Below are 14,882 nucleotides of genomic sequence, written 5' to 3'. Positions count from 1 at the left end.
ACAGCATTGTAAATAGACATTCAGCCAGAGGGTTTCTGTTGATCGTGTACTGTTAGATGATAGGTAGGTGTGGATTTGGATCACTAATCTTAAATAAACGTTTTTTGGTATGATCAGTCATATTTTAAATATCGGAGCCAAAATTTCTGCCAGGGTATGCAAAGTTTTAAGCACATCTGTATTTGCTTTTCCCTCCCTCCCCCTTGTTATGGTATTTCTAGGTATGGAGGCGTGGAGGAGCACGTGACTCACTATCCTTCCTGTCATATGACAGTGCTAATGCTTGGTGATTGGTTCAGTGCTGTCACGTAGAAGAAATCGAAGTTTACTCATCCTTTCCTTGTTCTCAGCAGCTGAATGTGAGTAGTGTCTGAGCAACGGCAATAAAAGTATGAACTTCATCTCTCACATTTGTTCACCCCCTATGGACCAGATAATTTTTTACAATTCCGCTATGGACCTGTTTATTCAGCAATAACTTTGTCATTACTAAAGATAATAAGATAATACATATTTTGTTTTTTTAAGGACAAGCAATACTTTGTTTTCATGATATTGTCTTTCAACAGTGATTTTCCCCAATCCTTAGATGACAAAACACAACAAAACTAAACAAAATGCACTTTTTCCTTTTTTTTGAGCAATTAGTTTAAAAATAGTGTTACTGCAAATAAAATTGTATTCTGTAGTCTGTCCTGTTTAAAATGACACAAAAATTATGATTCTATTACAAAGCATTGCAAAGTTATTTGCAAATGAAATAAAGTGGGGTTTTTTTTAAGTTTTGAACTTTTAAAATGGGAAATGTGCAATTATATGTTAAATGTGTAAAAATGTTAACAAACAAAACAAAACCAAAAAAAGTTTAAGTATTAAGTTATTAAAATAGAAACAAAAAAAAAACTTAGTAAGAAAATAATAGTTGAAGAGAAAAGGAGACTAAAGAGTTCATTAGGACTATTTAGAGTAAATTTAATAAAGGAGTAAACAGATGAACATTTAAAAAAAAAGCAAAAAAAATGTTTTTACTTGTCAGGTTGCTTTAAATGACATCATCTGCAGATCTCAGTTCATACCTTTGATCTACAGATGAATGAACAGAAAGATACAAAAGTAACAACATGTATCCTTGTATAATGGCGTCTGGAGCTTATAAACAGTGTTGCTGTTTATAAACACTGATTGAGACAGCTTTTTTGACAGCTAGAGCTGCCAACTTCTTTTCTGAGTATACTGTAATGCTGGTATGATTAATCACAGATGACAATTATGGTGCACTGGAAGGGGGAATCTCAGAAGCAGTTCTATGGCTCCTACACAGAAAATGGCTTTCACCTGGAGCTACTGCACATGGCATAGTTTTTATTTTATTTACAGCTTTTTTTTAACTGCTAACTGTAAATAATATTTATACTTTGGGTTAGTTTTCATAAACCAGTCTTGCAGTAGTATGGTAGCCCATAAAAAAGGGACAAAAGACATAACTGAACAATTTTTCAACAACTTTCCCTTCATTTCAGTATCTATCTCTTCTTCCATTAGATTGTAAACTACTTAAAGCACTATATAAATAAACATATCTAATGATATAAGTAACTGTAATGATAATATGTGTAACTTCATAATTGTAACAGTATCTGCAAACAAAATAATTTTTCCACATCAACCAGATGCAGGATTTCATTTTGAAACACTTTAAATAGTGAAACAAAGCTTTGGATTTGGTATTTATTGGCAACATCAACAATTTTGTTCGCTGCACGTTTCATAAACTGATCATTATTTATTTTATGAAATAGTATTCAGGTTTTGAATTCTGTGCTCTATTGCACTGGCATTTCACCTCTGACTTTCCTATTTTTCTGTGCTTCTATTCAAAGGAGACATTATAGCCAAAGCTTTTTTGCCCTATTTCTCATAAGGATCACAGGAGTGCAGTTTGTTCTACACTCCTGTGACCTGTTTTCAACTGACTTTACAGTCAAATACCAGGGCCAGAAGCTGGCTCAGCTTCTCAGCAAACCACTGAGAGCCTAAGCCAGCCCCTCCGGCCGCCTCCACAGCCCAGCACTCCAATGAATAACAATCACAGCTCTCTGCTCAAAGCGGAGGGGAGAACTGAACAATCTGTGTTGTTTGATCGCTCAGATCTCAGTGCAGTGCCAGCAGGGGACAGATGCAACATTGATATGTGTCGTGGGCAGACAGCTATCCTGCGAGTTTGCAGGAGCCTGACAATGCACCTGCGATCTGCTCATTTATTTACCTGCAAAAATGTGCATTTATTATTTTTTTTCAAAAGATTAATTTATCCTTTAATAAATGCACATTTATTTATTTTATGTGGGTGCATTTATTAATTTTTAAAAACGTAGACTGTACCTTTAAAAGAAGAGTGCATAATAATATTATAACTTGTGTGACCAGTGTAAAGCCAAAACTTGATTTTTACTTTGGATAGCAAAATTCCAAATAGGGAATATGAACGCCAATAAAACCTGCCAGAAGTCCTAATCAATTAACACTGTATCCAAAACAAAAAATATGCCTTTAGATACATTTTAAGGGCAGTGGAGGCACACCTGGAAAAAGAGTGTCCAGGGATGCAATCATCATAGCACATCAGGATACCATTCATACAGTCTAGTTGATAGACAAGGTAGGAGTGAGTAGGACCAACTTTTTTTAAGCTTTGACAATCCATTTACATTCTGTTGCATAAGTTTGGTTCTTTTACATTTTTCATTTAATAATGACACTGAAGTTGATTTAAAAACATTTGGGCAAAGTAATACTAGCCTAGACAATGAAAGGAAGCATTTGCCTTTCCTTCTGTTTTTTGAAAGCATACAGTTAGGTCCATATATATTTGGACACAATTTTAGATTTTTTCAGGTATTTACCAAAACATATTCAAGCTATAGTTCTATAATGGATATGGGCTGAAAGTGCACACTCTCAGGTTTAATTTGAAGGTATGTACATCCAAATTGGAGGAAGGGTTTAGGAATTACAGCTCTTAAGATTAGCCATCCCCCTTGTTCAAGGGATCAAAAATAATTGGACAATTGAATCAAAAGTTGTTTCATGGCCAGGTGTGGGCTACTCCTTTGTTATGTCTTAATCAATTAAGCAGGTAAAAGGTCTGGATTTGATTCTAAGTGTGGTATTTGCATTTGGACTCTATTGCTGTGAACTTACATCATGCATTCAAAGGAGCTGTCCATGCAAGTGAAACAGGCCATTGTAAGGCTTCAGAAACAAAACAAATCCATCAGAGAGATAGCAGCAACATTAGGAGTGGCCAAATCAACAGTTTGGTACATTCTGAGCAAAGAAGAACACACTGGTGAGCTCAGCAACACAAAAAGGCATGGACGTCCACGGAAGAGAACAGTGGTGGATGAGCGCAGGATCCTCTCTATGGTAAAGAAAAACCCATTCACAACATCCAGACAAGTGAAGGACACTCTCCAGGAGGTGGGCATATCATTGTCAAAGTCTACAATCAAGAGAAGACTTCACGAGAGCAAATACAGAGGGTTCACCACAAGGTGCAAACCATTAATAAGCCTGAACAATAGAAAAGCCAGATTAGACTTTGCCAAAAAACATCCAAAAAAGCCAGACCAGTTCTGGAAAAGCATTCTTTGGACTGATGAAACTAAGATTAATCTGTACCAGAATGACGAGAAGAAAACAGTGGAGAAGGCTTGGAACAGCTCATGATCCAAAGCACACAACGTCATCTGTAAAACAATTTCACTTGATGAAGGCAAAACTAAAGGCAGAAAGACCCACAAACAAAGAACAACTGTAAAGAGCTGCAGTTAGACCCTGGCAAAGCATCAAAAAGGGGGAAACCCAGTTTTGGTAATGTCCATGGGTTCCAAACTTCAGGCAGTCATTGCCAGTAAAGGATTCTCAACAAAATATTAAAAATGAATATTTTATTTATGATTATATTCAAGTGTCCAATTACTTTTGGTCCCTTGAAAAAGGTAGGATGGCTACTCTTAAGAGCTGTAATTCCTAAACCCTTCCTCCAATTTGGATGTACATACCCTCAAAATTAAACCTGAGAGTGTGCACTTTCAGCCCATATCCATTATATAACTATAGCTTGAATATGTTTTGGGAAATACCTGAAAAAATCTAAAATTGTGCCTGTGTCCAAATATATATGGACCTAAGGAAAAATAAAAAAGGAACATATTCATTATATCTCTACAATACATGCACATGTCCCCTTGTTTTATCCCTTTAAACATGCTGCAAATACAGAAAAATACCTGTTGATGTGCCAGAGTATTTCTACCTTCCTGTTTGAGCTGACAACACAGTGAATTTTTACCTCTGAAAGCATAGGCATGTGGTGTCAGCTCTGCCTACTTAATTTCTAATTAATTCCAGAGAACACTGACCACATAACCCCTACAGAATTTCTGGCAAAATCTACAGGTATTTATGCACTTATCAAACAGAATTAAAAAATGCTTTCGATAGTGTATTCACAGACCAAAAGAGAGCAGAAAAGTTCTGTTCTAGGATTTGCATAAATTTTAATCTGTATCTGTGTGTTTTACCTTACCAGAAGAACCATAGGCTTTTTCCATGTGGTTAGTCCTATAATCCCCGACAAAATAACCTGCAATACATATAAGATTTACAGTTAGAATCATTATTGAGCAAAGCTTTACAATATTAATTTAAAAGGCCATGCCACAAAAAAACAAATATTTTGGTATGGGAAGATTGCCCTTTGCTTCCTGTCCTATAGATGCTAAATGATGTAAGAGAAAAATCTATAGGTAGAGGAAATCACCTCTTAGACCCCCGGTGCCCAACCTGTGGCCCTTTGGTATTTGATGTGTGGCCCATGGACCTCAGCAATTTATACTGGGAACATTGATTAGGATAATATCATTGATCTCTACTAGCCTCATGTATCATGTTCCCAATTTTATTTTGTATTCTGCAGCATATCCCCAGCCAAAAATGTATCCTGTCCACACTGTCTGACCCTCGTTTCCTCTATTAGGTCTGCAGTCTCTGACAGTCCTCTCATGCATTACAAATACTGAATAACATGTGCGGCCCTTTGGTGATGTCAGGGGCTGCATGTGAGGCACCCTTTAGCTCATATGTTGACAACTACTGCCTTAGACAGTTGTCACCAGAACTAATGCCCCTTTCAGAAGTTTTCCCCTCACCTCTTGTTCTGGTGACAGCTGTAAAACTTAGAATTTTCCCTTTATATCTGTCTTTGTGATAATGATCGCCAAGACAAATAGGGAAGGTGCATCTACCTAAGCAGGACACGGATACCAATACAAACCTGACAAGGGTTCTAATCCAACCCTATTCTTATTAAATTAAAATAAATGGCCTTTTTTTTTTCATTAGTTTACTTATCAATTAAAATCCTCCCAGGTGTCTCATATCTAGGGCCAGATTTCAGTCACGTGACCTAAAAGGCTACTTTTCATATTGCCTCATGACTACGGCCACACAATTCTATATATAACCAAGTGCATGTGATAAAATATCAGCTTTCTATTATCACTGAAGAAATGGGATCAGGCCTGATTCTGCGTTGCACTTAGCCTTAGATTGGAAATATGTTCATTTAGCTTTGGACAGATTAGGAAAGTCTCTGTGAGGGGAAAGTGAAGGAAGATCTCCCTAAGGGCAATTTAGATAGCAGTATTCAAATTTCACAAATATTAACCACTTGCGCTCCAGAAGGTTTTACCCCCTTCATGACCACTGAATGCAAATTACATTTTTATAATTTTTTCACACAACTAGAGCTTTCTTTTGGTGGTATTTGATCACCAATGGGTTATTTTTTTGTGATTTAACCTCCCTAACGGTCTGATTATGTCCATATTTCTGTGCTCAAAGCGGTACATTTTTTTGCATGGAAATATGTTTTTTTTTTATTGTAGGCCTGTAATTCTTAGGAATAACTCACTGAAATCTGTCCGAACAAGAGTCTAGTAAATATCCCAGGTATGTTAAAATTTGAAACACGAAATCATAAATTATAATTTAATAAATAATCATAAAAAATAATATAATAATAATAAATTTAATTCAATAATATAATCAAACCAAAAACACTGAAATTTGAAATATAGCGCCAAGTTCGCACATCACTGAGCAAAGTCTCAAAATCGTTTTCAGTGTCTGATGACGAATTTCCCCACGAATCATTATCACTCAATTTTGCAAGTGGTTCTAATTTACTATCGCTGTTCTCTAGCTGGTCTAAAACCACTTTTGACCTAAAGGGACGCTTTTTGGACGCCATGGACTTTTCTCAGTTTCCAGGCAGAAAGAACAGTAAAAATGCAGGCAGGACACAGGACAAAGCAGTAGGGACAAAATGTATGTGAAATGGTTTGATACAGTAATGTTTTACTATGTGATTTTAGTGAATGTCACTTTTTGTCATTTTTAAATTTCCCGCTAGTTCCATCCCCCGTACGTCCTGACGTCGCAGGGGACGGAACCCAGAAGACAGATGCCGGCATCGGCCGGATTACATTACAGGGGACACTGCAGGAGGGACATCACGGGAGCGCAGGACAAGGTAAGTGCAGAAGAGATCCCGGAGCAGCGCCGCAGGGTATTCCCGAGTGTAGCTCGGGGTTACCGCTTGTGGTACTGAAATTTTACCCCGAGCTACACTCGGGAATACCCTGCGGCGCTGCTCTGGGATCCCTTCTGCACTTACCTTGGAGGGAGGTTAAACAACATTTTGAAAAAAAAAAAAGTTCTATTTTCAGTTATAAAACATCCACTGAAAAAAAATGTAAAAATCACATTTCTTCATAAATTTAGGCCAAAGTGTATTCTGCTAAATGTCTTTGGCAAAAAAAATCCCAATTAGGGCTCGTTCACACTAGGCTGTTTTACCAACGCTTGCCAAACGCCCCTATAGCGTTTGGCAAGCGTTGGTCCGGCGTTTGCGGAGCGTTTTTTAACGTTCGGCAAACGCAGCATGCGCGGTTTAGCGGTGGTTGCTAGGCGTTTTCCGAGCATTAATAACGCCCCACAAACGCCTATAATGCAGTTTGAGTGGTGTTACCGCTCCGCAAACGCCCCGCAAACGCGTCGCAACCGCACCGCAAACGCCGGCCGGGCGTTTGCGGAGCGGCACCATAGATGAGAATAGGAGGCTTCAAAGCTTCCTGACTCGACCAGAGGCGTCCGTTTTGCCACGACGCAACGTGACGCAAACGCTCCTGTTAGAACAGCACCATGTGCTGTAATGTGCAGAATTGGCAGAGGCGTTTGGGAAGCGGTAAAAACGCTTCCCAAACGCCTCTCTGCCGCCTGCACACAACGCTAGTGTGAACGTAGCCTAAGAGTATATGAACTGGTTTGTGCGAAAGTCATAGAGTCTACAAACTGTGGTACATATACTGGAATTTACACAGCTATGACGATATACTGATAATGAGGTGATCAGCAACTTATAAAGTGACTGTGATAGGGTGGCAGGCAATCTGGCTGGGAAGGGGTTAACATCTAGGGGCAATCAAGAGGTTAAATATCTGCCTAACAATGTGTAATGTGTGCTGCTTTTACTTTTCTATCTTAATGTTTTTTCTCTCTGCTTTGCAGGAAGAGAAACATCCAGATCGCTGATCAATGTACAAAGCCTTGAGTGTTTTTAAAAACACAGGGCTCTGTACTGTGATTGGACACAGCTGATCAGCAGGTCTCAAACATGAATCATTGAACCTGTTGACAAAATCGTCCCACTGACGTAAAGGTACATGATTTGGCGGGGCTGTGCTGCTCACCCAAAGTATAACTACTGTGGACAGGCTGCAAGTAGTTGAAACCCTTCCCCATAGTTTCTAAAACAAAACAAAAAGCAAAGAAACAGGTTCACTTTAAATTGTATCTAAACCCCAAACTTTTATTTTTATTAAAGTTTTAGACAGACCGGTGAAGAGTTAGAACTGCTGCTGGGTTTTGATTGCAATTTGTGTATCTACAGTGAAGGAAGTGTAGAGAAATCTACCAAATGAGACACCCCTCCCTGCTCTTTTTGAAATAAAAAATAAAATTGTTGGCTTTAAGCTCACCACATACATTACAATTTTTCTGTAGACTCTTCTTTAGATCTACCAACAGCTATGTTGTACAAGGTTCTGCCTGTTTAGATGCAGATTGATTGAATAATTTAGGTAATTTTTTCCTGGTATATAGTTTTGGTTAATCTAAAATTGATTGTACAGTCAGATTGTAACTAGGATTGCAACCTCATCCCCTTTAAACCCGGATACACATTAATTACCCAGGTTCTGTGGCTGATTAAGGTGGTAATTAAACTCACTTACTGCCTTATCTGCATTAAATTAGCCTCAGAGCCTGTGTAATTAATATGTGTTCAGTTTTAAAGGGATAAGGTGGCAGCCCTAATTGTAATGTGTGTGATGACCTTTAACCACTTCCCGTCCGGCCCATGTACATAAACGGATAGACGGGAGCAGTGCCAAAGCGGGTTCCAGTTTATAAATGGCCCCCGCATTCACTGCCTTTGCACGCTCCCTGGGCACCGCGATCCGGTGCCCGCTGTGTCCTCCGGATTTGGAGGGTAGGTATCCTGGGACCTCCCCTACCTGCACACCAAAACGAGGCCCCGATTCATGTGATCCCTGATTGGCCAGTGATCACATTATTATTATACAGTATTTATAAAGCGCCAACAGTTCACTCAGCGCTGTACATTACAAAGGGGGACAGAACATGCAACAATACAGTAACAATACAATGCGATACACGAGGGGTTCGAGGGCCCTGCTCTTTCGAGAGCAGTAGTAAACAAGATGTCACTTCCTGACATTATTGCTTACTATTTGTAAAATCTGTGAATGATCACAGAGGTCATCTAGTACAAAGCTATTCACAACAGTCTTGTACCATGTGACAAGCTGTGACCAATCAATTTCAGTATTTCTGAAAGGCTGCAAGAATGCAGCCAGAGAGAAGGAAAATGAATGTTTTTACAGCCTTTATGGGTGTAAAAGCAATCAGTGTAAAAAAAGAAAAAAAAATCTTCATCACCCCCCACAAGTAGTGCAGTGTCACTATGGTGAGACTGTACTGCTAGGGTGACAGTATGTTAAAAAAAAAAAACATAATAATATAAAAAAATAAAATAAAAATATAAAAATGTTTCGAAAAATTAAAATTTTTGGTTATAAACTAATGTGGGTTATTTTTTTTTGTACTAAAAAGATAGCTGAATACATTTTGGCCAAGATTTATGAAGCAAGATTATTTATTTTCAAAATTGTATATGAAAAACACTTTTTTTCAAAATGTTTGTACTTTTTCATTTATGTAGCATAAAAATTAAAATCCCAGTGGCGAATAAATACCACCAAAATAAACTTTTATCTGTCTCAAAAAAAATGCTACAAAATTCATATGGGTACAGTGTTGCATGACTGCGCAATTGTCATTCAAAGTGTGATAGCACTGAAAGCTGAAAATTGGCCTGGACAGGAAGGGGGTGAAAGTGTGCGGACTTGAAGTGGTTAATCTGGCCATAGACCGATTAAAATGTGTCTGGTTCAGCACGGACTGGACAAATTTCACTTAGGCTGGCCATACACTATACAATTTTCTTCCCATTTTCTGTCCAATTTCTGCCCAATTTCCTTTAGATTTACCTTCAACTATGTAGCGCAAGGGCCCGCCTAATTGGATACAATTGAAAGTGTTGTTTAGGTTTGACCTCATATTATATGATTTTTTTTAAATCTAAAGCAATTTTCTAAAGAAAATTGTATAATGTATGGCCAGCCTTAGTGTGTGATCGTCTCCACTCAATAGAAGTCCAGGAATACAATATCCTGGGGAGAGAAGGAAATGCCTTCATCAACCTAGTTTGTGTGGATGGAGGAATCAGCCCAATTTTTTTTATACTTTAACTTTTTCGCTGACAGGCCCTGCGCTCCATTTTTAAACCTATGTGGCAAGGCCATTTTTGCAATTTTTCCGTTGCTTTTTTTTCCCTTACAGCTTTCAGTTTGTAAAAGACACCCCAAACCATGCATTTTCTGAAAGCATAGGACCAGTAAAATGAAAAGAAGGTGCTACTGATTTTTAAGGCCCCGTGATATTTGCACAATGTATCCTGTATGGACCTGGCAGCGAGAGGTTACAAGGGTTTCCAACACTAAGGAATTGGGTAGCAACAAAAGGCTCAATCCAATTCACCTAAATTTGCACCAAAAATTGTGCATTTATTATTTTTTCTTTAATGAGCCTGAAAAGCATTGCAACCATGATCAGTGGATTGTGAGTAGAGTCCTGCACAGACATGCAAAATTCAAAGCTGACAGCTACCAGGAAGGGGGGAGGGGTAAAGGGGAAAGAACCTTTGTATGCTGTCATGGGAGGTCATTTTAGGGGTGGGAGTCCACCCACAACCATGCTGCACGTTTCACCTTAAATATGACTGTAACTGGATCTAAAAAGTTAGCCTATACAGTGGCCATATTGCCAATTATTTTCTATTTAGGACAGTGTAGGAAAGGATTAGAACTCCCAGAAATTTTATAGGGCTCCCTGTGTCCCAACTGGGTAAATTTACCTTCTCCATTTGTCCTGGTTACCATTGTCACTGAGACAGAAATAAAGGGAAAATTCAACATTTTGAAGTTGTCACCACAGAGCATATCTTCTAATGGGTACACCTGTCCCAGTGGGGATTACCCTCACTTTGTAGAAATTGCTCTGACTGCCTGTGTTCCCCAACTGCATACATGACTGGATCTAGGGGGGTGCTGGGGTGGGCTATGCCCCCCCAGATTTTAGTTGTGCAACCCCCACAAAGCCAACCCTAGCCTCCACTGTACTGCCTGTCTTCTGCCCTCCCATCCTCCACCCCCCAACATTTTTACTGCACCCCCACATCAGACAGACTAGATCTGGCACTTACTGCCCACAGCAAAAGGTAAAGTGACAGGGGCTTTAAACCTTACTTAAGCAGGCCATAGACAATATGATTTTTGTTCCTTCAACAGTGAGAAAGAAAATCGCTTGATTCCCCCATCAACACAGTCAGTTCGAATCTCAGCTGGTGCCTGCTGAAATCGCTGAGATTTGAACCATCTATGGCTGGCTTTACACTATCAACAGCTAAAATAATTTGACTACACATTAGGAAAACCTGTTGCTTTGTTCTAATTGGAAAAAAAGCACAGGTTTGTCACTGCTAATCGTTGTTCAAATGTATAAAAAAAGATAATTATGCAATGTTGTCTAAAACGATAATGCTATCAACCTAAGATAATGATGTATTATAGTGAACACAGTGATCTTTTATGTATAGAGATTGATACCATACAGAAGTAAACACTGCTCACCCCACTGTCAATACTGACTCTCCATTCCTCATAGTGATCAATGTGCTGTGTTGACCTCATACTAACATTCACCATGGGCCTCTCTGACTACCAATCATTACGTACTATCAGTGACCCTAACAACAAAACAAAAGAAACAATGAGGAAAGTTGACCTGTATTCCAATTTTAACAATGACTCATGGACATCAAAACAAAAAAAGCTCATGAGCTATTTTTCGCAATAAAAGGAAATGCTGAGAGGGTTCTTTTATAAATCAGCAGAACAGTCGTCCTTTAATATTGTCTAACAGACGCTGGGGTTTATATGAACACTCACCTAACTTACAGTAAACTCACTTGTGGCATGTCTTACTATTCTCTGTTCTATGGCTAGATAGATAGATAGATAGATAGATAGATAGATAGATAGATAGAGAGATACATAATAATTATTATTAATATACAGTATTTATATAGCGCCAATGGGTATGCTCAGCGCTGTACAGTAGCAGGGGGGACAGAACATGAGACAAGAAAGTAACAATACAATACACGAGGGGTTCGAGGGACCTGCTCTTTCGAGCTTACAACCTAGGAGGGAGGGGAATAGATAGATAGATAGAAAGGTGGGTAGATAGATAGATAGATCTTAATAGTTAAATAAATAGATCTGTAAATAGATAGACAGACAAATAGAAAGATAGATATTAATAGTTAGATAGATGGGCATCACAGTGGCTAAGTTGTTAGCAATTCTGCCTGGCAGTACTAGGGTCGCCGGCTCGAATCCCAACCATGGCATGTTCTCCCTGTGCCTGCGTGGGTTTCCTCCGGGTACTCCTGTTTCCTCCCACACTCCAAAGACATGCTGGTAGGTTAATTAGCTCCTGTCAAATTGGCCCTAGTATGTGTATGTATGAATGTGAGTTAGGGACCTTAGATTGTACACCCCTTGAGGGTTAGGGACTGATGTGAATATACAATATATATGTAAAGTGCTGTGTAAATTGATGGCGCTATATAAGTACATGACATAAATAATAATAGATAGATAGATAGATAGATAGATAGATAGATAGATAGATAGATAGATGGGTGTATAGATGGATATTAATAGTTGGATAAATCGATATGTAAATAGATAGACAAAAAAATAGATAGAAAGATAGATATTAATAGATAGATAGAGAGATATAGTTCAATAAATATATAGATGGGTAGATAGATGTAGATAGATAGATGTAGATAGATAGATAGATAGATAGATAGATAGATAGATAGATAGATATTACTAGATAGATATGGGTAAGTAGATAGATATTAATAGTTGGATAGATATGTAAATAGATAGACATTAATAGTTAGATAAATAGATTGGTTGGTAGATAGATAGATATTAATAGATAGCTGATGGGTGAGTAGATAGATATTAATAGTTGGATAGATAGATAGATAGATAGATAGATAGATAGATAGATAGATAGATAGATAGCTGATGGGTGAGTAGATAGATATTAATAGTTAGATAGATGGGTAGATAGATAGATGGGTAGATAGATAGATGGGTAGATAGATAGATAGGTAGATAGATAGATAGATAGATAGATAGATAGATAGATAGATAGATAGATAGATAGATAGATAGATGGGTAGATAGATGGGTAGATAGATAGATAGATAGATAGATAGATAGATAGATAGATAGATAGATAGATAGATAGATAGATAGATAGATAGATAGATAGATGGGTAGATAGATGGGTAGATAGATGGGTAGATAGATGGGTAGATAGATGGGTAGATAGATGGGTAGATAGATGGGTAGATAGATAGATAGATAGATAGATAGATAGATAGATAGATAGATGGGTAGATAGATAGAAGTTTAATAAATATGTAAATAGACAAATAGAAATATATATAGATATTAATAGTTTGATAGATAGATGGGTAGATAGACAGATAAATAAATGGGTAGATGGACAGACAGATACATGTATGGGGGGAGAGAGTGATAAATAGATAGCTAGATATTAGTAGATAGATTGGTAAGTAGACAGATTTGTAGATACATAGACTGCCCTTATGCCTACTTTATGTGTGACTTGTGTGGGTCCCTGCACAGTGTCAGTGTAACAATCACTCTCTATAACTCTCAATGACTCTATGTAATAATGTAACAAATGCAGGGGTGCACTATTCTCCCATGTATGTATGTATGTGTGTATGTATGTATGTATGTATGTGTGTAGACGGTCCTGGGGTGTCATGTATGTGTCCTTATTAGTCCATCTCTGGTATTTCTATAAAAACAACCCAGCAGCCGTAGTAGTAGCAGCAGCCCGAGTCCAACAATGAAAAGTTCATTCCAACAAGTGCAGAGATGAGCCCCAAGCCCCAGAGAGGAAAGGTTGGTTATCTGAGATAAAGGCAGGACTACTTACCGAAGAGCCAGCCCAGAAAGGGCACGAGCTCCTGATCTGGGGGTTCTTGCTGAGTGAGAGGGCCCCAAAACTGAGGGCCACCGTGCAGCAGCCCAGGATGAGCTGTAACAAGCCGAGGGAGAGCAGAGGTCTGCCAGGCAGAGTGAGTCCAGAAGCCGCTCGGCGCCTACTGCTGACAGGAGGAGGGGGGCACAGCCCCAGGGAGGCTGAACATCTCGGGGGCTGCAGTACCCCCCGGGCCCTACGTGTCCGGTGCTGAGAGGGGTCCCCGCCCGGGGAAGAAGTGGGGGCTGCATTGCCCATGGAGGAGGATAGCCCGGCCATGGGACAACAGGAGCCAGGAAGCAGCACTGGCAGAGACATCATTGGGAAGGGGAGGGTAGCAGCAGTGCTGGAAGAGGGGGGAGGCTGGAAACCTGATCAGACAGAAAACAGCCCAGCTAATACCGTCTTGTGATATGGGCCAGCCATAGCATGCTCTCATTCCTCAGCTCCTCTTCCTGGAAGCCTTCCTCTTCTTCTTCTTCACCTCACACCCTCTTCCCTTCTTCTTTCCTGCACACCACAATCCGACATGGAAGTTCCAAAATAACTCCAGTCATTATTAGGAGGGGGAGCAGTGCCTGGCTCTCACATACTTGGCATGTGTACAAAGAGGGCTGGACATCAACTTCCCTCTGGAGGCTGGACATCACACCAATGGGAGGGACACCTCTGTTCTGACCTTTTTCCTCTCATAGGGACCATTTCCCATAATATTACTGGACTTCTGTCCCAAATCTGGGACTAGTCCAAGGAAGGGCTGAGAAATCTCACAGCAGACTTTTCCCTCCTTTTCCCTAAACATCACACTGGCATACAGCTCTGCCTGCTGAGAAGAAATTGCCCTACATCCATTAGGTGAAATAGAACTAATGTCCGAACCTTTTTTTCTTTTTATTACATAGAATAAAGGAAGGTTAGAACCCCTGTAAGGTTTATTTTTGCCACTTGTGTCCAATTGGGAGGTTTCCCTTCACTTCCTGTCCCATAGCCAAAACAGGAAGTGAGAGAAAATC

At 39.2% G+C, this 14,882-nt stretch overlaps 1 protein-coding gene across 1 annotated transcript in view; it reads right to left on the bottom strand.

Annotated features, from left to right (window-relative positions):
• ENTREP1 (endosomal transmembrane epsin interactor 1) overlaps positions 1–14,485 on the bottom strand; it is an 89,039-nt gene extending 74,554 nt beyond the window's left edge. Inside the window, exons 1-2 of the mRNA XM_089691050.1 lie at positions 13,825–14,485; positions 4,592–4,648 (exon numbers count right to left, since the gene is read on the bottom strand). Coding sequence (XP_089547176.1) covers positions 4,592–4,648; positions 13,825–14,190 — 423 coding nt within the window. The 5' untranslated portion in view covers positions 14,191–14,485. The remainder of the gene's footprint in view (positions 1–4,591; positions 4,649–13,824) is intronic.
• Positions 14,486–14,882: the final 397 nt, after the last annotated feature.

This window comes from Staurois parvus, unplaced genomic scaffold, assembly GCF_062004578.1.
Source record: "Staurois parvus isolate SC_StPar_1 unplaced genomic scaffold, SC_StPar_1.0 ptg000549l, whole genome shotgun sequence".
NCBI lineage: Eukaryota > Metazoa > Chordata > Amphibia > Anura > Ranidae > Staurois > Staurois parvus.
The sequence above is the reverse complement of the archived record's forward strand: the minus strand, read 5'-3'. Positions and strand labels throughout refer to the sequence as shown.